Here is a 26,434-nt window from a genome sequence, read left to right on the forward strand (position 1 = left end):
TATAAATCTGAAGAAGAATGGACCGCTTATTGTTGTAATTTTTGTATTGTCCAACCCCCGCTAGTAGCAAATTCCAGGCACGCACGCTCATATTTTGTTTACGCTTAGTGCTTAGTCAACCTGCTTAGTCGTAGCATCCATATTCATGGCTTAAGTGACAGTGAAGAAACAAGGGGTGCCGTTATAAAGGCTATACCCCGATCTACATCTACATCTACATCTACCGTGATACCCCGAGTGGGGTCGAGGAAAAACACATTCATTCATTCATAGTTCTGTTCGACTACCTTTCTGCCGACAAGTTGCCTGGTAACTAATCGGTATTTATCGGCTTCTTATTGGTGGAAAGCAAAGCCCACGTACTTTTCACCAATGGGAGAACGGGAAGCGCCAGCCACTCGGCAGCATGCTGATAAAACGATTATTACCGAACACTATTCTGGTGCGCTCATTTGTTTACGCTGGGTTGGCTGTGGCCTGTGGGTTTCGTGTGGTTCTTCTTGTCTGATGACATGTGGCACGTTATTGGCCCAACCGCATTATAAATCAAAATACACATAAGAATCCATCAAAACTTGTCTGCTGCAAATTGTGAAGGTAAATACTTCAATTTTTATCTTATTGGTTCAAGTAGGTAGGTAGCTGTTGGCATTAGCCTGCATCTTGGGTATAATACCGTAAAGTGGGGCTATTTGAGACAGTATTTGAAACCGCTATGGAATCAGTCGGGGAAACTATGGTAAAATCTGCTATTTTTAGCAGTCTGCTATTTTTAACAGAAATCTGCCAAAAATGGGTACGCATGTGACGTCATCGTACCCAAATATAGCAGATTTGGGTACGGCCCCATACAAAAGCAGATCTGCACCCTAATTGAAGCAAATGCGCATCAAATGCCTGGCAGATTCATGACTAGAATAGTGCTGAGAATGTCCTCTGATATTTTCATTCAGATCCGACTATTTTCAAATAATGAATTTGAAAATAGTCGGATCTGAACAAAAATAGCAGAGATCACTCTCAGCACTATTCTCATCATGAATCTGCCAGCCATTTGATGCGCATTTGCTTCAATTAGGGTGCAGATCTGCTTTTGTATGGGGCCGTACCCAAATCTGCTATATTTGGGTACGATGACGTCACATGCGTACCCATTTTTGGCAGATTTCTGTTAAAAATAGCAGACTGCTAAAAATAGCAGATTTTACCATGGTTTCCCCGACTGGAATGAAGATCGTTTAATTTTTTGTGATAATTTTGCTCAGGAAGGTGTGGAATCGAGTAGTAAATTGACTGAGTAAAAATTAAGCACATATTTCAAACGGTTTTTATTTCATAACTATTTTAAATACTGTCTCAAATAGTCCCACTGTCTCAAATAGCCCCACCTTACGGTATATGTATATATTGATATGGAGTATAAACATATTGATATATTGATGTGGTTGCCTGATATGTATGACTACCATTTTCACAGGTGTGGTGATTTGAGTGGGTCACAAACAGCAGATATGCTGCGGAGTCGGAAGCCAGTGTATCCGAGAAGGTTTTCCCTGAGGCAACAGGCAGATGGCCAACCGACAGAACACCTGACACCAGAGCAGGACAGAATGTGAGTAGAAACAGACTCTCCGCTTGGCATGTTATTTGTTATACATAGTGTGATTTTTGCCTGATTTTTGAATTCTTACTCCAATGGCCCAAAAGTAGTTTCACATGTTTCTCAAACATCCCCACCTTCATCTTGTCTGTTTGATTTTTGGGTTATTTTGTCCCAATTATTTGTATTAGGTCAATGGGCAAATTTGCAACATCTTCTCCACCTCCATAACTGGGTTATCCAGTGTGTTAAGCAAGAAACGGCCTCTCATGTTTCTTGCTTCTGGTCTTGCTTCTGGTCAACCAGGTCAACTTTTGACCTTCCTGCCCAGAACAATGCACAAATTGAAATGGTATGGGACATTATCCAGCCTCACGCTCAGTGCTCATACTGCACTTGATGCTGCAGGCACACCTCACTCATTTGTAGGCATAGTCGGCATAGTCTGCAGCTGAAAACTATGGCAGCTACATATGTTAGTTAGACATCATATCCCTTTTGTTTTAAGTAGGTAACAAACATGAATTGCATCAGTAGAAGATTTGCATGTCGGACTACGCCGCTATGGCGAACTTTCATATTGTTATTGTGAATGCCGAATGGAGGACCTAACTTGCAAAAACGAGCATTGTTTCACTTGTCTCCGTCTCCTTGGCGTTTGAGGTCCATAAAAGAAGCTTTCTCGTCGCGATGATGTGGATAAGACGGCTTGTCAAATGTCAGCTTTACCTTGTGTCATGTCTATTATTTGTAGCGCTAATTTGGCGTAGGTTTACCTACTAACTTATTTTGTATGTACGGTCTCTTTTACTGCCCCAGGCAACTTTATTTATGCTTTACATTTGAAAAGTGCTCATACGTACGTCGCTCTAGTTTGGCGCACCAGTTAATACAAAATGCAGCAGCGTGTTTCAACTGCGTGTTGGATGTTGCCGGCAACACCAAGTTTGTTCTATTTTACTCGGCAATGTTTGAAGGGCCACTGCTATTTTCCCGTAAAGGTCCATATTCCTAGCCTACCCTCCCCAGGCATTCTTTAGCGCCACTGACGGTAGGGAGGGGGCCCATATGGGCGGGACTAGGCCGTCAGGCATGCGTCAACGTCGCTTGGCACAGCTCCAGACGAATGGAGCGGGGGAACTGGGTGAGCGTCGGCGAATGGCCACCGGCACGTCTCGTGGGGCCCTCGACAGCAGCCATAGGTCCGTGGGCGGCCGGCGTGTCGAATCCCCCCCCCCCCCCACACACACACACACACGTCGTCACGAGCCGCTCGGCGACCGGGTGAGCTTGCTCGATGATTGGCTGTTGCACTTGCATGATAATTTTTTGACGACTGGCATGGGACCGTTGGCGGCACATTCGCTTGGCGAAAAAAAAAACCGGCTGCCTCTGTGACGAGAGAGCTGTAGGCTGAATTGAAGACTAATAGGTCATGTGACGTATTTCTACTGTTTTGCCCAACGAAAACGAGATTCTGCGGCTCCCACATCTTAATGATGAGTGGCGACTCTGATCGGTGGTAGATGTTTATGATTCAAGTTATGATCGATGCGATACCGAAATATTCCTCCGGTTCTGGTATCTACTGGTATCTGGGGCACCGTTGCTGGCTTATTGGTTTTAGCAAGCTGAGCGTCGATGAATGTGGAAATTGTAGTGCCAAACATTCGCAATGTTTTTGGAAGCAAAGTTGTATTGACTGACCAGTGGATAATGTCGTTCCTGAGAGAGCCCATTCATTGCACGCCAAAACCGGACGAGATCGACAGATCTCTCCCTTTCCGACGGCCGCCGGTGGGTCGCCGTCGGCCGGAGTCGTGACTCGCGAGTGTGTCAGCGGCCACGGGGTCCGGCGTCCCCCGTACCGGGCCCGGTGCCAGCGGCCGGCGCCGGCGGACTGTTTTAGACGGGCCGACGGCAGACGGAGGCCGGTCTGTCTGCGCGTGTCGGCGCCGGTGGCCGGTGGCGGCTGCGGGCCGGCGGCCGAGGAGCCGACGCCGGGGAGCGGCGCGCAGAAGAGTGAGTAGTGCGTCTGGGTGAGACGGCTGTTCGGATCTCGAGTGGTTGGTACTTGAGCTGTTTGGCTGTGCTATAGTTCTTAATTTTATTGGTGGAGTTGTAATGAGAAACCGTGACGAAGCTGGAAGAGCTGCTGTTTCGTAATGGAAGGAATGTTGAGATTGAACGGCTTGGACAGCTCTGCGTTTCGTGACGTTTCTGCGTTTGTTAAGACACCTCCAGCACATACAGGATGGGTTCCGTGCTCCGATCTGCCTTCCCAGCTGGTTCCAAATTTCTCCGGCATTTGCGGTAGCCGCATTCAGCTTGTGATGGCCAGCAAAGCCTACCGGAAATCGCTGCGTGATCCAACAAGAAGGAATCAGTCCTGTGTGCATATTCGGCATCCCGTTCATAAGGCACGTTGTGAACGGACCGCTGACTACGATAGACAGCTCAGCTGACTGCTCGGACAGCTGACTGCACAGACAGCTGACTGCACGGACAGCTGAATGCTGGGACAGCTGACTGCTCGGACAGCTGACTGCTGGGGCAGCTGACTTATGTGACAGCTGACTGCTCAGCCGGCTCCGTGCTGCTAGTGTGTCCGATCGGGCTGACCGCCGACTCGGACCATCTGCTGCCGTCGACGGCACTCCACACTGGGCCGCAGCAGGGTCCGACCATTCCTTCACTGGGCTCTGACCCACTGCGGCGCCAGCGGCTCGGATCACCCGGCCACTCGACCAAGGTCTACACTCTACTTATGCCTCATGTTAGCTCCCTTTTTCATTGCAGCAATATATGCTGTCATTTCGTCGTCATAAAATCGAAATTACCTGCACGTATTAGCCATTGGATGGGCAAAAAGCGACCATTGTATGACTGCCATTTCGTTGGCAAGTGATTGTCGTCCCTTTAGTCGGCCGCCCACCTGAGTGGTGGCATCTGCCGACTACTTGATGACGTCATTAGCGAGACAGTCTGCGTTACAGTCAGGGATTTGGCATTGTGCCCGGGCTCACAGTTGAATGACTGATGAGTAAAGGAAATCGTCAGTTGTACAAGTTTCGCTTTTATTTTTATTCTTTCGATATTATTAATTGTTCTGAGTTTTCAGGGCAATTTTGAATACCTCTTCATTTATTCATTCATGACCGTAAGTTTACTACAATGAGAGTCAATGCCCATTGCCCTTTCAGTTTTCAATAAGAAAATGTCACTATACTTATTTATCCTCCTTTAACCCGCGCCCGGCTGGGGGTCCTGGATTTCCACGCCCTGCTGGGGGGGGGGGCGGGGTGTTTGAACACCCCCCCCTTGTAACTCGGCTCCTGGGCCACGTAGCGATACGCGGAAGACGGCGTTCGAAAGAGCGTCAAAAATAATGACGAAATCACTTCGGTCAATTTTTTGGTCAGGTCAAAGGTCAGGTCACCAGAGGTCATTGAAGGCAAAATTTCGCCGATTTCCAGGTCAAATATCGAAAATTTCCAAGAAGCCAACGCATAACTCGGGAACCAATAGAGCTACAGCGCCGCGGAAAAGCGCATTCGATAGCCCTATTAACGCCCTTTCTGAGTGATTCTCTCAGATTTGACCTAACGTCAACGGTTTTGCCTGCAGGGGGCAAAAACTGCAAAAATAGCCGATTTTTTCTGAAACAGTTTTTCTGCAATAACTTTTGACCCAAGCCTTGTACGAGCTTACTTTCACCGGCATCGTGTTCCTCTTGTCAAGACGCATCGAATGAATTATAACTTGACCTTGAAAGGTCAACTTGAAAATTTGACCTCAGGTCAAGGTCATGACCTGACCGGAAAAGGTCATGCTGCATATCAGTCTATCCGTATCGTCGAGCTGAACACATCTAAGGCGTTTTCATCGCTCTAGCATGCCTCTATCAAAAGTTATTTGCGAAAAACTGTTAGACACCATTCGTGACCTAAGATGACCTCAGGGCATTAACCCGGCAGTTGCTGGGGTATTTCACCACCCACCGTTTGCTGGGGGGGGGGGGGCGTTAAACGCCCCCAGCCGATAACTCGAGAACCAATAGGCGCAGCGAAACGCACGAGGCGGCAAACGAAAGAACGCGACGAGACGCTTCAGATGAGTACTTTTAAGTTGAATTTTGAGGTCACAGGTCGGGTCAAGGTCGGGTCAAACACCTGAAATCGGGCTTTCAGTAGCATGGACTTCAGGACTTCGCAATGGGCGCCTCTCGTCATAGACTCTGTCAAAACGGTGCACAATCCATCATATAAGGCCTACAGGAGTGTCAGGTCCATGTAGGGGTCAGTCAAGCATAGGTCAGGGTCAAGGTCAGGTCAACCGGGTAGGCACATATCCCCGAAAATCAAAACTGATATTCGCAGCCTGTGACATATGTTTTAAGGGTAATTTGGGGCGTAGAACACGATGGTGACATTCATTTTATCATATGTGTACGTGTTTGGCTCAAAAAGTTCAATTTAAGAAACGCATGTATCATGGTCGTGAAGTAGTCACGAGAAATTGCCAAGATTCAGTTCAAGATTTTGGAAAATGCGGAACGATAATCAATAATCGAAGATAGCCATTTGATTGTTCATGGTATTGGCAGTCTAATGGCGTTTACGGCATGTCTGTATGTTTATTCTGTGATTTTATATGATTTTTTGAACATATGCCGTTTTTGGTCGAAAACTCAGAAATCATGACGTCACTAAAACCTCGATATCTCAAAAATTTACCAACCGATTTTTTTGAAACTTTGTCACAATAAACTTCAATCAATTCCCTACAGGTACCCAAAATTTGGCGCGCCTGCGGCGCCGTTTTTATGTTATGGCCCGGCGAAAAAAGTGCGGGCGTTTAACGCCCCCCCCCCCCCCCAGCAACTCGCGGGTTAACAAAGGTCACGGACACCATTTTCATGTTAAGTGTGTCTAAACCACTTGTAATTCGGTGTTTGGGAGTGTTTATAATGTCTTTTGTCCAAAAGAGGCGCATTTCAATTTTCTCCCATTGACTTATAATGGGGAGGTCGCAAAATTGACCTGACCTTAGGTCATCGATATCAAAATTCTGAGATATACATTTTGTACATGCTATTGCTCTTAGCAATCGCTGAAAGTTTCAAAGCGATCGGTCACTCGGTGTAGCTATGACAGACATTGAAACTTTTTATGAGGTGAGGTCACTTCAAGTGACCTGGTGACCTGACCTTGAATGACCTTGGTCTGAAATTTTCACAACATGTGTAGAATTGATGTATGATAAGGTGTACCAAAACGTTTTTGAGATATTTGCGAAAAACCACAAGGGGGGGTGTTCAAACACACACCCCCCCCCCCTCCCAGCAGGGCGCGGGTTAAATGTTCTGGGAAAAGTGACCAAGAAGCTGCGGGTTCGCCGCTCTTTCCCTCGTTTTAACGCGTACATATTTGTGGTCAACATATTTGAGCGCAGAGTGCAGACATTGGATAAGACATGATGAGTGATTTATGATTTGCGTTTCTGTGCAACGACGGAGTTCTTTCCATGTGTTCTACACGGTGACTGAAAACGTGTGATTATTTCTCCTTGCTCGGAGTCGGAAATTTTGGCTATTCTCTTTTTCATCGAGGATTGTTCGCATTTTAAGAGAGCACAAGCGTTTTTAATTTAGTCCAAGCCCTTTGAATGGAAGGATTCACAAGGACAGAGCCCCAGCTAAGCGAAGCTTGTTGCGTTGACCCTGCCCTCTACCCTCCGATTGCGAAATTCCGGTTCTATGGCAGAATTTGAAGTCCAAAGCTTAACCCGCGCCCTGCTGGGGGGGGGGGTTTGAACACCCCCTTGTGGTTTTTCGCGAATATCTCAAAAACGTAGCCAGGTGGCAGACCTGGCTACGGTCTGCCACCAACCGCAACCATACCTGTCAGGAGGCCCATAAACGTCAAGCGCCCGTCGCGCTCTGTTGTAACCAGGAACGCGTGCTCTCATCACGCGGAGTCCAACGCTCTACCGATTGAGCCACGGGACCGGCCTAAATCTTAGCCTGCATGCTGCATACATGTTGGACTGTGAAATTCTACATCCTGATTTCTTTATCCTGATCCGTTTGCATTTAATTTGCCGTCGTCTAGGCCGCAGCGTTGCAGGGCGCCGGCGCCCGGGCCGTAGTTCCAGCCGCCGCCCCTAGATGGCAGTAGAAGTAGGCGCCTGGAGTGATGCTGTGCCGCAATGCTGACGGGCGGACGGCACAGTATGCAGCAGTGAAATGGGATGGCATGAAAGGAGTTGCAATAGGATTTTCACCTCAAGATGGGGATTCGCCTTTTCGATTTTTCCGACACTGAAAAAAATATTGACTAACTACGACCTAATAAACGAAGTCATGTCAAGGGAAAACTTTGCGTTCCAAAATCTTTGTCATTTAACCAACCCGCAACCAGCGAGCATCCAGTAACCAAGTGACAACAAAGCGTATACTAGTGCTAAGCACTACAGGAACCGAAAGGGAAACAACTGGAAAACAATAAAATAACCAATGCTTTACATACACTTCGCAATGCCACCAACGGTACAACTAACAGTTGCGCATTCTCCAACTAACCCACTAGCATGTCTGTGCAAGGTTTATACTTATGCTGTACCATATCTGTACCAAGTCAATACAGTGAGCTTACCAACCCAAATACCAGGCATTCACTAACCTGGTACTAACCCCCTTCCCTCACCCCCCCCCCCCCCCACCCATAGGTACGGTATTCCGTTGCGCTTCTCAACCAAAGCGTTAAAAAGATAGAGTTTGATTTCCATGTCATTTATTAGAAAGACGCTATATAACATTTCAGAGCGTAATTCTCACCAGTTTTCCACAACATCATGCCTTCCATGCTACGCGGTCTGGCTCTATGCCAGAAGAAAGAAGCGCGGTCTCTGGACTAGCTGCAAACAAAGCCACGCCGGCCTACCCGCGTACACTTTGTCGGGCCGCCGCACCGGCGCCACCCTCACGGCGAGAAACAGACAGTGCCCGTAAAACAACCTAGATGTGCTCAATGACTTCACTTCAGAAACGCGGTCTCTGGACTAGCTGCAAACAAAGCCACGCCGGCCTACCCGCGTACTTTGCCGGGCCGCCACACCGGCGCCACCCTCCAGGGCCACGCTCACGGCGAGTAACAGACGATGCCCGTAACACTACCTACATGTGCTTCATCACTTCACCATGGAAGCGCTGGCTAACTCTGTCTTTGGGCGCCTCGTCTTCGACGCCCAAGACATGATACGAGAGATAGCGCCCGGTGGACCGAGAGCCCGTGGGGTATTTGAGCGAGAAGACGAAGAGGGCCACGGCCCATACGAGGAGAGCGTCCCTCTCTCCCACTTCCGCCACCTCTACTCCATCGACGAAGACAGTGCCGCCGGCCACCACAGCACCAGGACCCTCGCCATCGTTGCGATAGATATCCAGGGCGTCGCCCAGTGCCCAGGCGATGGCCTTCGGGACGCGATCTGAAAAGAAACATGCATTTAACATATTTAGGGAAAACTGCAAATGGAAAGGGCACTTGGGACGGCCGGGGCGGGCATGGAATTGGTATGGGACGGGGAGTGATGGAGTGCCCCATGTCCAAACACGTAGCCAGGATTTTGCTCGGGGGGGGGGGGCACCAGGGGCCACTAGCCAGGGTACTCCCTCTAAAAAGAAAAACTTCGGATTGGGCTCACTATTTTTGGGGGTGTAGCGCAGCTATTTAAATTTTTATTTTTCCTTCTCGGGGGGGGGGGACATGGCCCCGTGACCCATTTGGCTACGTCCTTGGCCCTGTCATCAACTCTACCGACAAGTGTATAAATGTGAGCCTTCACAACAAGGCAAGGAGGGAGTAGTACAAACAGTGGGGATGTCGGCAAATCCAACTCACCGATGTCGGAACAGCCAAGCACCTCTTGTGCTGCCGTCAGATAACGTGCCCACAGGAGTTCACTTTCCCGCCGCAGACTGCGGCCGGCCATACGTTCTAGCTCCATCCAGAGCTGAAACACCAGAGTCAGTACTCAGTAACCCTATTGGAAAGAGGCAGGTAAAACGGGGCTATCGAAAACGCAGTCAAATCTTTGGCTGGGCTTATACTTTCCCGCAATAACACTTTACACATGGCGATCGGTCGATACTGGGCGGCGCTGACTCAACTATCGCGATACTAAGAATGGTTTTACGCTATATCCATGCATTAACTTCGTCAACTAAAAATCATTGAACAACGACCAATGCTATTTATTGTAAGCCAGTTCAATGTACCTGGTAAACGCTGAAGAGCGCACCGTAGCGCTCCTTGATAATCGCCACTGACACCTTTTCCCTAACTATCAGGTGTCTGCGGTCGGCGAAGGTGTCTTGCATCAGGCCATCGATGGCCTCCTGGCCATTGACTGTCTGCAGCTGCTCCACCGCCCGCTGCACTTCTAGGCGCTGACTGTCTTCAAAAGCGGGGGCGTACTGCGGCAGCCCCATCCCGTACCGCACCGGCTTGCGGACGCCCAGATTTGAGGCAGAGGAGTCCAGTCTCCGCCGCTTGTTGCGGAACTTTGTGGCCAACTTTTCAGCGATTAGTTCCTGTAGGCAAGACCACACAGTTGTTCTCTATTTGTATACTTTTCAGCCTCAAAGTGAAATGAAGAGCTGTGCTCATGAATTACGATGTAGGCAGGCATACCTGAATTATAGGAAAATGGAGGATCCGTTAAGATCAGCTTTCATAGAACGCTCATGAGAGTAATGTCAAATATTGACCCGCGCCCCGTAGGGCTATCGGCGGACCCTACCGCCGATAGTAGGGGGGGGGGGCGTTTCGCCCCCCCCCCCCCCAAGATCTCGGAAGTTTACCAGCCGATGTTCAAAATTCAAACGGCGCTCGATAGCCCCACCGGGGAACTACCTTGTGACCAAATTTCATTGACCTAGTTCAAACCGATGACGTCACAGGTCAGGTCAAAGGTCGGATTTTCACCGTTCACAGGCATTTCAAGAAATGTGTTGTGAAATCGAGTAAATTGGTAAGTTATTGAAAACCATCGATGGTACATTGTTCGTCAAACACATACTTTGCTATCTGAGGTCACAGATACCAAGTCAGGTTACAGAGATCAGGTCACTGGTGGTCACAATATGAAAGTGTCGTGTGATACATGTTTTATGGTCCATTTTACATGACAAATGCGATTATGTGGGTCAAGCAGCCTTTGGGGCCAGTTAATGTTATGTTTTGGTGGAGGTCAGGTCAAGGTCAGGTCAAATTAGGTCAAATTTCAAAGTTGATACTTTTTAGTCTATTTTGGCAGTGATTGACGCATTTTGGTCGACGTCATAGCGCTACAAGGTCTTTGTCTTCTGTGGCTTCAGCTAGTCCCGATACGAGGCTTTGACCTGACCAGTGACCAGTGACCTCTAAGGTCACCGATGGGCCAAAGGCCATTGTATACCGTCGGCTTCCTCTCGTAACGGCCGATGCGCTCGTTTTTTTTTCGCGAAGCTCTAGCTCTATCAGGGGGCCAACGCGAAGGGATTCGTACCCCCCTCCCCCCCGTGCCGCCGAGGATGGGAAAAAGACCGGTGCCGGCGTGTGTTAATATTTCCAACCCACCCACTCCTTTTTTCCTCACATTGCACCATTACTCAACGTAACACAACAAAATTTTCACGAGGTACCCCCCCCCCCCCCGAATAAACTGCCGATAAGATCCGCGTCTCGGCAACACCAAATTTGGCAAATATGTAAGGGCAACACTGGTCAACTTACCGCTGTCTCGCCTACAGTTTTGTCCTGTACCAGGTTTGGTATCTGCCGGATAATGCAGTAGGCGATGTCGCTGTACCTCTTAGGATACCTAAAAGGAATGGAATGAAGATGTTGAAAACAAGGATAACAAGACAATCACTGAAAACTGCTTAGCCCTCTAACAGTGATGAAAGGGAAACGCTTGTTGAGCCCAAAGTAGGTTGCAGGGACGTGAGCTATTTCGGCTTCCCGCCCCAGGTCATAAGTCAGGCGTTCGTCCAAAACAAAAGGGTTTATTTGGCCGCAAGAATATGCCTACCAACAGACCTACCTGCTAGTAATGGCATAGGCGTAGGAACGGGGGTGCGGGGGGCATGGTCCCCCACTTTCCAACCACTTTTAAAGAAAATTCTTCATTTGTTATTTGAATACAAAACTAAGAGCAGGAAATGGTATAACAAGGTAAGATGAGCACAAAACTGCAAAAATTTATTTTTAGGGGTATTGGGGGCTCCCACAAAGTGACAATGAAGTTTCGCTGCCCCCCCCTCCCCCCCCACACACACTTTTCGTGAGGTTCCTACGCCCATGAGTGGGAATCTTGAGCCCACGGGCCCGGCATCGGGCTCAAATTCAAGCCCGAGGCATTTTGAACCTTTTCGGGTTTAACCCGCGCTAGGCCCATTGGCATCGCTAGACCTTTGAGTTTGGGGACAGAATTTATCCTCGCACAAAACTTTCATGCATTTTTCCCAAAATGTACAAAAAATCTCCAAATTTTCACAAAAAAAATCCGATCTTTACCCAATTTTCCAAAAAACATACGCAAAGGATAGCATATATATATATATATATATATATATATATATATATATATATATATATATGCATCCATCCATCCATCCATCCATACATACATACATACATACATACATCACGCATACATAGGTGGCCTGGGGGTAAAGTTAGAAGGGCGGGGGTCAAACACCGTCAGCAGAGTGTGGTAATCGGCAATTGCTACGTATATGGCCAGGAAAGGCCATGGTTGCTGAGCTTGACTACAAACCTGGCAATCTCATCTCAAAACCAACGTGAAGGAGGGGGGGGGGCGGGCGCACTTTTAAGCAAATTCAAGTTGGAGGAAGCCTACTCACGGGTTAGAGTACTTCTCGACATATTTCTCGTAGATGACGTTTCCAATCTCGATCCAGTCATCCCTCTTCAGTTTTGTCCCACACTGAAGAGTAGTCCTCAGTTTGGGCGACATGTCGTCCAGTGACACTTTCAGCAGTCTGTAAGCAAAATGATCAGTATAATGTTACCATTTTGCATTTTGGGAACCCTTGTGACCTTGTTATTGGTAATAAGTTCTTACCACTTGGCTCATTCAGTGGTACCTAAATGTTTCCTAAAAATGAAGTCTGGACAGCGTGGCTTTGAGCCGTCCCGCTCCCTTTCACGCACTTCAGAATTGAAAGTAGTAAAGAACGACCAACTTTACGAAGTTTGATCGGGTTATTTAGCATTTTCGACGTTTGGTGTCACATTAGAAATCTGAATCATTACTTTAAATGACACACCGTGAAAAGTGGATGCTGTTTAGCATCGTTTAAAATTACGGAGCCATTTCAACAAGAATCTACGGGATCTTGCCGGTCCCGTAGCTCAGTTTGTAGAGCGTTGGACTCCGCGTGGTGAGAGCACGCGTTCCCGGTTATAACAGTCCGGGTTCGAAGCGCGACGAGCGCTTGACATTTATGGGCCTCCTGACAGGTATGGTTGCGGTTGGCGGGCGGCAGGCCGTAGCCAGGCGAAGTCAGTGAGGGGACCGGCGGTGCGCGGCTATGTGCGCACGTTAAACTTTGGATTCTAAATTCTGCCATAGAACTGGCATTGCGCGATCGGAGGGTAGAGGGCAGTGTCATCGCAACAAGCTTCGCTTAGCGGTGGCTCTGTCCTTGTGGATCCTTCCTATCAAAAGGTTCGGACTAAATTTAAAAAAAAAAAACTAAACAACTTTACATCTAGCAATCGCGACTACTCTCTTTAAAGATAATTTTTTTCAACTTCGGGCTGACATGGATGGAACTTTCCCTTTCTTTTCAACAAGCGTTTTTTTTCTTTCAAAATTGCAGAGCACGCAGCTGGGCAGATATTAACCCGCGCCGTGTTGGGGAGGGGGGGGGCGTTTTCCTCCCCCCAAAGGTTTTTTCGCGAATATCTAAAAACGGCGACGCGCAACAACTTATTATGCATCTTTTCCGCATAGGGTGTGGTCAAATTTTAAGATAGGGCTGAAATGGGCTATCGTTTGCCTTTTCCCGCGCCGCTCTAGTCTTTTGGTTCATGAGCTGCAGCTTCTGAAGTTGGAAAATCGGGAAAAATCGGTAACATTTTTTGGTGACCTCTGGTGACCTGACCTTTGACCTGACCTAAAAACTGACTAAAGTACCTACTTTCGTAATGTTTTTTGACGAACTTCCGAATGCCGCTTGCCACGTGTCGCTACGTAGCTCAAGAGCCGGGTTAGAGGGGGGACGTAAAACCTCCCCCCTCCCCCCAGCACTCGACGGAAAATCTAAACCATCAGCACGGCGCTGGTTAACTTAAGTATATTAACTATATTATAATCTAGCTTATAGGCTCAGTTTTTTTTTGGAACACCCGTCACCCTATACAGCTCAGTGAACTATATAAGCACATCATGAGAGTTTAAAAGATATCGGCCAAAAATTTTGTGTGGCAGGGATGCATGAAGGCAGTTGAAATTTGGCCCCAACATTTATCTTTTTCATTGACCTTAGTTCAGCCGGACATAACATTTTTAGGTCACATATACAAAGGAAAGGTTACCCCCCCCCCCCCTCCAATAGGCTATGTCAAATTTGGCACAACACCGCCGTTTTTATGCAATCTACGAAAAACATCAGGTGTGGAGTGCGCATCAACCACCTTGACGGGAGGGAATTAAGTCACCAACATGTACTTACACACGCTCTGGTGCCGTCGGAGACGTTGGACTAAGTTGGACTGGCGTGGAGCTACCGGCATTCGGCGATATTCCAGAACCGGACATCGGGCTGCAAAACAAAAGCGCTTTGAATGGCAATTGCGCAATGTACCTATACGTTCTATCCAGTGGGAAGGAGGGTCAGGTATGATAAAATACCACACGGGACCGGTAAATGATTTTTTAGGTCGTTGTTGATATTCCGCCCGAGGCCGAAGACCGAGGGTGGAAAATCAAACAACGACCAAGGTACTCAAGAAATCATTCCGACCTTGTTCCTTGCTTGTTCCGACCTAAGCAAGGACCTAAGTGTGGTATTTATGTTACCATATGGTGCACATAATTGCAAAATGAGCCTTTTCAAAACCGCGCTTCTCACCAGTTTCTTAGGATTTGACTTTGGTGATGACAATGAAGATTGTATTGAGTTTTGTAAAAAAAAAGTAAGGACACGTCGAGAAAAAAGTGAACAATGCGTATAATATACGGACATATAATAAATATACTACCATATAACATGTAATTAAACATGATAATAAATATGCAAAAAGGATCGAAATCATGGCATATAGGTATTAATAATAATCGTTAAGAACAAAGCCGCAAAAATGAAATAATCTTTCCACTGACGAAACCCTGTTCCATTTTTGCGGCTTTGTTCTGAACATGTATGTGCCACGTTATTGATCGTTTTTGCATATGTATTATCCTGCATCATGGCAAAAAAAAAACATAAGCTAATACATTAAAATACTATTTGAGAGAAGAATACCTGTCGAAGGTCCTGGTGTAGTCCGACATTCCAGCGAGGGCTGACTCAGGCATGGGCTCAGATGATGGCCCAGGCGTGGGCTCGGATGATGGCCCAGGCGTGGGCTCGGATGATGGCCCGGGCGTGGGCTCGGATGATGGCCCAGGCGTGGGTTCGGATGATGGCCCGGGCGTGGGCTCGGATGATGGCCCAGGCGTGGGCTCCGACGATGGCCCAGGCGCAAACGTGGCTGGTCCTGAAGCAAACACGGCCTGTTCTGGCAGCACAAGGACCGTGTCTCCTTGACGTAGTAGATGTGCGTGGGCCTCCGGCGTCACACGGAGGTGGACTTGCAGCCGACACTGGTCAGGAAGCTCTGCCACGTTATCCAGATCAACGTAGTCGTCGAATGCAGCCACGTAGTATCGCACCATCAAGTCCTCCACATCAACACCAAACGCCTCGCCAATAGCCTGTACCAAGTGTTTCTTTTCACGCACACGAACGAGTTTTTTTACCATGCCCTGGCTAACTAGGTACTCGTACATGGTTCGAAGAAAGTTTGTGCTTGAGCACTACCAACTCCTTTTCACAGATGCTATAACAGGCAAGCGGCAGATAATCAGCCAGACATTCGGGGCGCACACTTTCGAATTGTTCTTGCATCTCAAGTTCAACACACGACACATGAGACAAATCTGAGTTGCCACAGTACCGAACTACAAACTGTACGTCATCGTCCTTTGAACACACGCACAGGATTCGGCAGAACACAACAGTGTCATCACGCTTCACCAAGATCACATTGCCGGCTGTATACTCCGTATTCATGTGCGTCACGGATTTCCAAACCGGGTGACCATTTTGCGCGACAAGTGTTTGAACAGCTACAGGAAAACTCGCCTTGTTCTTTCGGCTGAACGACTTTCGTGACGATACGGCACTGGGTTGAGGCGCGTTATGCCGAACAGCAATGAACCGCTGGTGCCGAGAAGCTATCGTTTTACAAACATTACGATTATTTTTTGAGCGAGCCAGGAACGACTTCAAATTCTGATGCTTTCCTTCAAAACGCATTGTCCAGCAGCAACGCAAGGGGCCATGCTTTCTTATCTGACTCGCGTAATGCAGCAGATAATGAAACTTTGGGGTCAGCACAAAGTCTACGAATGTGCACGTCAGAAGTGTCAGCCACTCACTAACAAGCTTCTCAAACGCTACAAGGTCACTTTCAAACAACACAGGCGAAACAGCGTACTGAACTATAACTATAAGACCTCTGAGCACTTCGGATTCAGGGGCATCTAACAAGCCGCTGTTAGCTTCCGACAGCAGCAAGGGCAAAAAACGCAACAATGTCCACACTTCAGAAGCAGTACCCCCAACACACACGGTGCCACCACTTCTTTGCAGCGTCACAGGCTTGTTTCCCTCCAGCGGTGAAAACGCAAAAGTGGCAATTACTCCATTCAAGGCATTCAAATTAAGAAGTGATCGCTGCACTCCTGCAGTAAGGACCAAACTAATGCAATATTTCACGACACCCTCGAACAAGTCATGAACAATGTCGAATGGGAAGAAGTCAGCAGCGTGGAATTGCTTTAGCTCCCGGAAAGGGCATGGAAAGTTGATTCCAAATCGTTTGCAGTGAGCTTTGGAGAACTGGTTCTTTTCTAAAACACTAAGCTCGTAGGCATACAACTCCTGAGTGCGTGGCCGGAGCTGACTCACATCAAAGCATGACTTAAGTTCAACTGGGGATATGTAGCAGGCACGACAAAGTCTGTTCGTGTTACAAAACGATGCATAAAAGCCTGCAATGCTGTGAATGCCTAGGTTATCGCCGCAAATGAACTCAACGCGAACGCTCACAGGAACACGATTTCCTCGATTGACCAATATCGTTCCGCATTGTTCAAGAGTCACCAACTCATCTATCAATGGTTTTAGTATCACATCCCACGAATATTTCTCCAAATACTTTGTTTGAAAGAGCAGCAAAAGTAGTGTGTTATCTGCGTGAGCCCTGTTCTCGTTCAAGTTGGCAATACAGCAATAAACAGCGCCCAGCTTGTACTGCTTTGAATGACTTCCAATCGGGCAGGAAACAACAAATTCGTCAAAAAAGAGTATCAATGAAATCCGATTTTGTTCCCTCTGGTGGCAAGTTCCATCAAATATATCCCTGTAAACACCCAAGTTTGACCTGGATTCCGATTCAAGGAGATTGTGCTCCTGGAAACGTTTGCTGGCGAACAAGCTTTGCAGCTGTGATGTTAGCGATATATACTGAAAAGACAGCGACTTCCCAGCATCAGACTTCCCAAGTAATACTTCACAGGGGCTCACACATAGAAGATTACGTGAAGCGTATTTGCCACATGCAGCGGAAGAGCGGACTTCATCGAGAGCCTTGAGCGACGGTAGGTTTGATAGGTCGGGATTGTCCCCTTTGGCGATGCTACTGACACATTCGCTAGCAACTTTGTACGAATATTTTTTCAAATAATCCGCCAACGAATCGCAGTGCTTATCACTGAGACCGGACGATTTCAGTTTTAGCAGAAAATTTGCCGGATGTTCGAGCCCCTGATTGCCAGTACAAGTATCGTCTTTTTGGGCAGCGGTATCAGCGCAACTAGCATGAATATCAGGACAATTGTCTCGCTCGATGACGGCGCCCACTTCTGTGTCAACAGTCTGAGTCGATACACTTCCACGTGATGTGCTTGGACATACGAAACTATGCTGAGAGGACACAACGATGCCACCACGAACATGCACTTCGATCACATGCCTCTTCCATTTTTTAACATGCGAGAACACTTTCGCGCAGTACAAACATTTTACAGAAAACCCAGTACAGTTCTCATGCTCTCTACTGATATGTTTGGCGGTTAGGTGTATGTTTTCACAGCTAATGCGGCATACTGGACAGATCTGCTTGAAGTCCACCTGAAAAGATGAAAGCACCAGCTAGTAATTTGGACATAAATGCACCTGCAAAGGTTTAGCACGGGTGTTTATTAGTTCGGGCATATTTGGCTGTTTGCAGAGCTGCCATCTTGTAATTTCCATAAAGCTTTCTATCCCCCCCCCCCCCCCAACTCGGCCCTTGGGCCACGTAGCGACACGCGGTAAGCGACATTAAAAAAAAAGTCAAAAACCATGACGAAAATACTTCAGTGATTTTTTAGGTCAGGTCAAAAGTCAGGTCACCAGAGGTCATCAAAGGTCAAATTTTGCTATTTCAACATTTTTCGAAACTGCCAAGGGACAACTCGGGAACCAATAGAGCTACAGCGCTGCTGAAAAAGCGCATTCGATATCTCTTTTACAGGCCTTTCTGAATAATGTTCTCAGATTTGACCTCAGGTCAACAGTTTAGCCTCCAGGTGGCAAATACTCCCAAAATAGCCGCTTTATAGGAAAATATTTTTATTCAATAACTTTTGACTCAAGAGAGACACGACATTACTTTTGCCAGCATCGTGTTCCTCTCGTCGAGACGCGTCAAATGTACTATAATTTGACCTTCAAAGGTCAATTTTGAAAGTTGACCCCAGGTCAAGGTCATGACCTGACCGCAAAGGTCAGGTTTCATATCATATCGTCGAGCCAAACACATCTAAGGCGTTTTCATCGCTCTAGCTTGCCTCTATCAGGAGTAATGAGCGAAAAACTGTTAGATACCATTCGTGACCTGAGATGAACTCGGGGACATAACGAGGGGTCACGGGTGCCATTCTCCGGTTTATCGTGTCATGTTTACTCATAATTAAGTGTTTGAAAATGTTAATAATGGTGTTCGTCTAAAAGAGGCGCTTTTCAATTTTCTCCCATTGACTTATAATAGAGGTCTAAAAAATGACCTGACCTTAGGTCATCGATATCGAAATTTCGTGATATACGTTTTGTACACGTTGTTTCATTTATCAATCGCTGAAAGTTTCAAAGCGATCGGTCACTCGGTATAGCTATGACAGGCATTGAAACTAGAGTTGCAAAATTTTCCTACCGCACTACCGGCATGCCGGTAATTTTTCACTACCGCAGGTTTATTCGTGGTATCTGGCATGTCTTGCCGGTAGCATGCCGGTATTTTTGATTTTGTGCAAAAAAATTATCAGCAAATGATTCAAACTTTGGACACTAAGAGGCTCTCAAATTGTAGTAACAGCAATATTAGCTAGCCACTGCAAGATACATTTTGTGGTAGAAGTTCCATTGCTAAGTGTAGGGGTAACACATGGACCTCAGCATTTCACACAATTCACAGGCTTGGTTATCATAAGAATTGTCAAGAATCTACTGTGGTCTATAAAAGGAAGAATACTCATTCATGTTGCAAAAGCACGATCAACTAGTAAGTCTAATGGTAGGTAATACGTATAGCACAATAAAATAAATAAATGTTCATGACAACATTCCCTAGGGGAAAAGGCAGAATCAAAACACCAAAAAACACAATGTTTGGAAACTGGCCTTGAGTCCTGAGATCATGAGATGTGGTCTGAGAAACTCTACAAAGAATTTGACACTGAAAATCCAGCTGAAAAGGCAGGTGTTAGGTAGCCCTGAGCCTGACTTTGGTCCCATAATTAAATGAAAATGGATTTGAACTGGCATTTTGTCTTATCTTTACAAGAAAACACATCATGCAGGCAAAATTGACACAAAGTGGCGCAATAATTAGACAACCAAGGATTTACTTTTAAGATTCTCTCTCCCCTAATGAATGGATGTAATCTGATGACGTAATATTTATTCATATACCCTTTTGGCTGAATAACTGAAGAGAAATGAATTTCTTTGTAGTGAATTACACTACAATGTTGATTTCATTATAATTTAATATTGTGTTGGATGATTTTTATCAATATTATCATTCACGAGGCGGTGGCTTGCAGTCGTTAAACATTTTTTGCAGCGTTTTAATCAGCTGGTTAAAAGCCTCTGTTATGGCGCATCTGTTTCGAAATCGATGCCCTTGTGTTTGTTCCCGCTTGAGGTTGGAGAGGATGGAAGATATCGTTTTTATACATATTATTTGGTGACTATTCTCAGGACCAGTGAGTTATTAACACATTTTTTACATGATTCGTATCTTATTCACGAACCAGCAAGCCATAGTGGATAGGAAAAAGTAGATGTTGATCTCGCCTCCTCAGTTAGGAAGATGGCCGAATCTGTACCTACTTGCTTACCTATGTTTTGACCATCTAGATTTTAAACATTTGGCTGGTGCCTGCAACATTTTAGGAGAATATGGAAAAGTAGAACACCTGTGAAATGTAAATGTGATTACTGCTCACTGTCCAGTCTTCAAAACACATTTCAGTAATTCAAGTCCTTTTTGTCCACACCTTTTTGATGAACGTAATAGTTTTTTGTAGGCAATACTTCTTTGATTACGGGTGATATTTTAACAGCTATAGACTGGAATTGAGTTTCAAAATTTTGGGTATTTGTGGGGCCAACTCAGCCAAAATCAGCCTGCTGGTATTTGTGGTTGGACAATGGATGGCTGTTGGGTGGGAGGGGTACTGAAACTGCCAAAATGTGGCATCTCTTGCAGGGGTAAGCTAGAATCAAGAATGCAGGTTTTTTAGTATGCCGGTAATTTGGCGGTTTTTTTGCTTGGGGCGTGGTAGCATGCCGGTATCCCAGGAAATTTTTGTGGGGCGGGGCGGTGCCGGTAGCAGCCTTTGGGGAAAACTTTGCAACTCTAATTGAAACTTTTTAGGTGAGGTCATTTGAAGTGACCTGGTACCCTGACCTAGGGTGAACTTGGGATAAAATTTTTACAGCATGTGCGAAAAGATGTATGATAAGGTGTGCCAAAAAACAGCTTAAAAAACCTGCAGGGGTGGGGGTGGGGTGTTCAAACACCCTCCCCCCAGCAGGGCGCGGGTTAACCCGCGCCCCACTGGGGGGGGGGGGCTATTCATAGCCCCCCCCCTTCCGTTTTTCTGCAATAACTTCTAAACCGCTTGACGTATCGCCGCAAAACTTTCAGTACCTTCGGCTGAATCAATTTGACACCTTGTGTCAAAATATGAACTTCGTATCTATCATAGAACGGCCGGAAATGACGTCAGAGTGACGTCATGTTCGGCCAATTTCGACGCAAAACATTGAACCACGGAAATCGCTCCCAGGAGCTCAGTTTTTGAGCTAGATCCAATTTCTTTGCATGAGGGGACTCAGAATAGACTGCGCTATCAAACTGCTATCTCGAATTTTCAAAATTTTGAAAATTTTGAAAATTAGTTTTATTAAAATTCAAAATGTGTGTTATTATCTTTATTTCAAAATTTTTGACTCTTCGAAAAAACCGGAATATATGTGATAGAACACATGCTTATGACTTACTCTAGCAATTTTCAGTCAGATACCTTCAAAATTGGCTAAGTTATACGCATTTTAGTAAAAGTTCACAATTTTAAATTTTTACAATCATTTTTTATGTACCAATTTGACATCGTACACCAATAAAAGTAGCACCATCGTGTTCCTGAGCTCAAACTGCATCCGATAGATATGTTTTTTGTTGAAAAAATTCAACTTTGAAATTTGACCTTTTTTGACCTGAAAGTGACCTGACCTCAGCTATATTCATATGACAATGACCCCAAATGACACGGGCGACACCGAATTCGAAATCTATGGCCTAAATGGACCATAAAACATGTGTCACGTGACCGACTTATGACATAAGATTTCCGTGACCTATGATGCCCTGACCCTGACCTGAAAATCAAAATACAAGTTTCGTAACCTCAGGGTATCTAAAGCATCTGTTCACGAGTATGTAAACCAAAAATCAGCCTGATCTGACTTGTAAGACGGCAGCCAGAGCCCAAAATGTGAACAAGCCAAATATCGATAAGTTTTACTTTGACCTGACCTGTGACGTCATCGGTGACCTCGAGGTCAATGAAATTAGGTTTCTTGCGGCAGTTTTCCGGGGCTATCAGATGCTGTTTGAATTTTGACGATCGGCCCAGTAGTTTCGGAGTTAGGAGGGGGCTATGAATAGCCCCCCCCCCCCCCAGTGGGGCGTGTTATACACAGATCCCAGTGGGGCACGGGTTAAAGAAATAGCCATTTAAAAGTTAAGTACTTAAAACTCAGCAAATACCAGGATCGCCAGTTTTTCCCACCACTATGGTAAAATTCGCACTCGAGCTCTCGAAGGCAGTGATGGCGCAGGCCAGCCAAACTATGTGTGTTTTTTACCCCATTGGGCGTTCAAATTTCAATTGCAATAATTCTCAGCACTAAAACAAATTAAAATTATTTGAAGTATATGTACCACACAAATTTAGGCATAAATTGCTGCAGCGCGGAGGTCTATTTACGTCCTTGGTATATTTACGTTGGAATTACGGATTAACTCTTATTTAGAGATATTCTAGCGAAAAAATTCAAATTATCATCATTCAGCCACGTAAAGTTGAAGCGGCGATACGGGGCACTAACTGGCATCGGGGGGTATTCATTGGCAAACATCAAATGTCTCTTGGTGTCGCTAGCCAATGTAAAGGCAAAGAGCTTGCAGAGATATTTGTGCAAGTACTTGTCACCGGCTGGCAGAAGTACTTGTTGGCAGACAGATCACCTTTGAAGGGCCACCATTGGGCATTGGAAGATGAGATAATTTTGGAATGAACAACGTCGAATTGTGACCTCAAGCACCGTCGTCCATGCGTTACACAGGATAACTCCGAAATTTCGCCAAAAAAGATATTGTTAATATTTTCTGACTTAACCCGCGCCCTGCTGGGGGGGGGGTGTTTGAACACCCCCCCCTGTGGTTTTTCGCGAATATCTCAAAAACGGCGGCGCGGAGCGCCGCCGTTTTTGGTACACCTTATCATACATCAATTCTACACATGTTGTGAAAATTTCAGACCAAGGTCATTCAAGGTCAGGTCACCAGGTCACTTGAAGTGACCTCACCTCATAAAAAGTTTCAATGTCTGTCATAGCTACACCGAGTGACCGTTCGCTTTGAAACTTTCAGCGATTGCTGAGAGCAATAGCATGTACAAAATGTATATCTCAGAATTTTGATATCGATGACCTAAGGTCAGGTCAATTTTGCGACCTCCCCATTATAAGTCAATGGGAGAAAATTGAAATGCGCCTCTTTTGGACGAAAGACATTATAAACACTCCCAAACACTGAATTACAAGTGGTTTAGACACACTGAACATGGAAATGGTGTCCGTGACCCCTGTTTATGCCCTGAGGTCATCTTAGGTCACGAATGGTATCTAACAGTTTTTCGCAAATAACTTTTGATAAAGGCATGCTAGAGCGATAAAAACGCCTTAGATGTGTTCAGCTCGACGATACGGATCGACTGATATGCAACATGACCCTTTCCGGTCAGGTCATGACCTTGACCTGAGGTCAAATTTTCAAGTTGACCTTTCTAGGTCAAATTATAGTTCATTCGATGCGTCTTGACGAGAGGAACACGATTTTGGTAAAAGTAAGCTCGTACAAGGCTTGGGTCAAAAGTTATTGCAGAAAAACTGTTTACGAAAAAATCGGTTATTTTTGCAGTTTTTGCCCCCTGCAGGCAAAACCGTTGAGGTTAGGTCAAATCTGAGAGAATTACTCAGAAAGGGCGTTAATAGGGCTATTGAATGCGCTTTTCCGCGGCGCTGTAGCTCTATTGGTTCCCGAGTTATGCGTTGGCTTCTTGGAAATTGTCGACATTCGACCTGGAAATCGGCGAAATTTTGCCTTCAATGACCTCTGGTGACCTGACCTTTGACCTGACCAAAAAATTGACCGAAGTGATTTCCTCATTATTTTTGACGCTCTTTCGAACGCCGCCTTCCGCGTATCGCTACGTGGCCCAGGAGCCGAGTTAGAAGGGGGGGTGTTCAAACACCCCCCCCAGCAGGGCGTGGAAATCCAGGACCCCCAGCCGGGCGCGGGTTAAAGTTCAATGACAGCTGCTTGATAGAGTGCATGATCTAACGTGATAACTGATATTCATGAGTTTACAAAGACAAATATATGGCAAATAGTATACCGGAAGCCAACGAACAAGGACCACCTGGTGCATTATTACTCAGTCCGTAGCAAACATATAAAAAGGGAAACTGATACTGTATTAATTTTAGGAGCATAACATGCTCAACAGAAACTGTAGAAGAAATTTAATAAATTGGAAAAAAATTCCTTTCAACAACCTGAAATTTCCGAAACGCAACTTAACGATGCAACACAAAGTTTAAGGAAGACAGTAAAAGAGACAAACAGTCTTGGTCAGAAAACGAATAAGAAACAACGATGGTTTTGAATGTTCCAAATGCCGCACATGAAGACACGATAGCGAGACAAACACCACATTTTCTCAGAAAAAAAGGATCGGACAAAGGCACAGAAGAAAGATAGCAACGCAGTCTCGTACATGTGAATTCATGTATGATGTAGCGACATGACATTGGGGAAATATGTAGGGACTACTGACACAAATTCAAGAACACAGACAGGACAGGACAGCTAAATCACAGCTAAATAAAAGAAAGAAGAGAGAGAAAGAGAGAGAGGGAGAGAGACAGACAGACAGACAGACAGACAGACAGACAGACAGACAGACAGACAGACAGACAGACAGACAGACAGACAGACAGACAGAGAGAGAGAGGGACAGAAAGAGAGAGAGAGAGAGAGAGAGAGAGAGAGAGAGAGAAGAGAGAGAAGAGAAAGAGAGAGAGAGAGTGAGAGAGTGAGTGAGAGAGAGAGAGTGAGAGAGAGAGAGAGCAGAGAGAGAGAGCAGAGAGAGCAGAGAGAGCAGAGAGAGAGAGAGAGAGAGAGAGAGGAGAGAGAGAGAGAGAGAGAGAGAGAGAGAGAGAGAGAGAGAGAGAGAGAGAGAGAGAGAGAGAGAGAGAGAGAGAGAGAGAGACGGAGACAAGGACGGTGATGAAGACAAAGACACTGGTGGAGATGGAGATAGAGACGGAGACGGAGATAGAGAAGGGAGACAGAGAGGAGAACGAGAAAGGGGGACGCTGAAAGGGGACAGAGGATGAGACGAAGCTAGGGGGAGGCATGGCGATCTTATCACCAAACTTTGCTGCGATGTGATCGGGCCTCGGCGACAAATTCGTGGCCGAATCCGGCAGTGCATCGGGGCCTCAAAGACACGTCACTTCAGGTTACTTAAACGCATGATGGGCGGGCAATATCAGTTGGGCAAACTAGACATTTGGAATCAAAATATGGAGGCATCAATAATTTGATTCTGGTGGGAGAAGCCATGACCATATATGGGCATGGAATCAATCTTTTGATTCATTTTGGTACACTTTTGACTTCAAATGTATCATTACGGTTGAAAAAGGGCCCATGACGGTGAGATTTTTGTTTAAATAGGTAGAAAAATGTAGCAGGCATGCAAAAAGTGTTACCTCCAAACCGAGAAATTGTCACTTTGGCTTTGTGAATGGCAAAAAGACAGAGCCACTCTCCATCACGTAAAAGCTGTTTTGAGAAAATCACAGTATATGTTATTTTTGTGTCATGAATCTCATACATATTGATAAGTATTTGTTTAAAATGACAAAATGAAATTTTTTAACCCTTACATTTTATTGTTATAATGCAATTATATTTATTATAAGGGTTTTACCTGATACTTCTGTTTTTGTAATCTTGACATTTAAAAATTGTTATTTGTTATCAAATGTAGTGAAGGTAAAGAGCAACAAGGCTATTGGCATATGTTGTGGTGATGAGAATGCCACTAAATGCAAATGATAGCAAAATAAATGCTGTTTTCTTGCAAGCCATTGCTTCATATCTGTTTACATTACAGGTGACTCAAAAAAATGATTAGCCAGCTGATGGGGAATCAATATTATGATTATCTTTTCCAAGTGAATCAGTTGGGCAAACTAGACTTTTGGAATCAAAATATGGAGGCATCAATAATTTGATTCTGGTGGGAGGAGCCATGACCAAATATGGGCATGGAATCAATTTTTTGATTCATTTGGGTACACTTTTGACTTCAAATGAATCGTTACGGTTGAAAAAAGGCCCATGACGGTGAGATTTTTCTTTTAAAAGGTAGAAAAATGTGGTAGGTTTTCAAAAAGTGTTACCTCAAAGCTAAGAAATTGTCCCTTTGGCCTTGTGAATGGGAAAAAGACAGAGCCACTGTCCATCACGTAAAAGCTGTTTTGAGGAAATCACACTGTATGTTATTTTTGTATCATGAATCACATACTAACCAATCAGTATTTGTGTAAAATGGCAAAATGAAATTTTTAAACCCTTAATTAACATT

At 45.7% G+C, this 26,434-nt stretch overlaps 2 protein-coding genes across 2 annotated transcripts in view; one reads left to right on the forward strand and one right to left on the reverse strand.

Moving 5' to 3' along the window:
- The first annotated feature begins 2,726 nt into the window (after positions 1–2,726).
- LOC122389940 (forkhead box protein N3-like) overlaps positions 2,727–26,434 on the forward strand; it is a 49,332-nt gene continuing 25,624 nt past the window's right edge. The window contains exons 1-2 of the mRNA XM_043382449.1: positions 2,727–2,744; positions 3,510–3,622. Of these exons, the coding sequence (XP_043238384.1) occupies positions 2,727–2,744; positions 3,510–3,622 (131 nt within the window). The remainder of the gene's footprint in view (positions 2,745–3,509; positions 3,623–26,434) is intronic.
- Positions 8,378–18,071, reverse strand: LOC122389942. The gene is made up of 8 exons (XM_043382450.1): positions 18,048–18,071; positions 15,138–16,229; positions 14,346–14,435; positions 12,510–12,647; positions 11,377–11,464; positions 9,879–10,193; positions 9,502–9,613; positions 8,378–9,088 (listed from the first exon to the last, which is right to left on the reverse strand). The coding sequence occupies exons 2-8, from the start codon at positions 15,662–15,664 to the stop codon at positions 8,778–8,780; spliced, it is 1,581 nt and encodes a 526-aa protein (XP_043238385.1). The 5' UTR covers positions 15,665–16,229; positions 18,048–18,071; the 3' UTR covers positions 8,378–8,777.

The sequence above is a fragment of the Amphibalanus amphitrite genome, unplaced genomic scaffold (assembly GCF_019059575.1).
Source record: "Amphibalanus amphitrite isolate SeventyFive unplaced genomic scaffold, NRLGWU_Aamphi_draft 000377F_arrow, whole genome shotgun sequence".
Taxonomy (NCBI): Eukaryota; Metazoa; Arthropoda; class Thecostraca; order Balanomorpha; family Balanidae; genus Amphibalanus; species Amphibalanus amphitrite.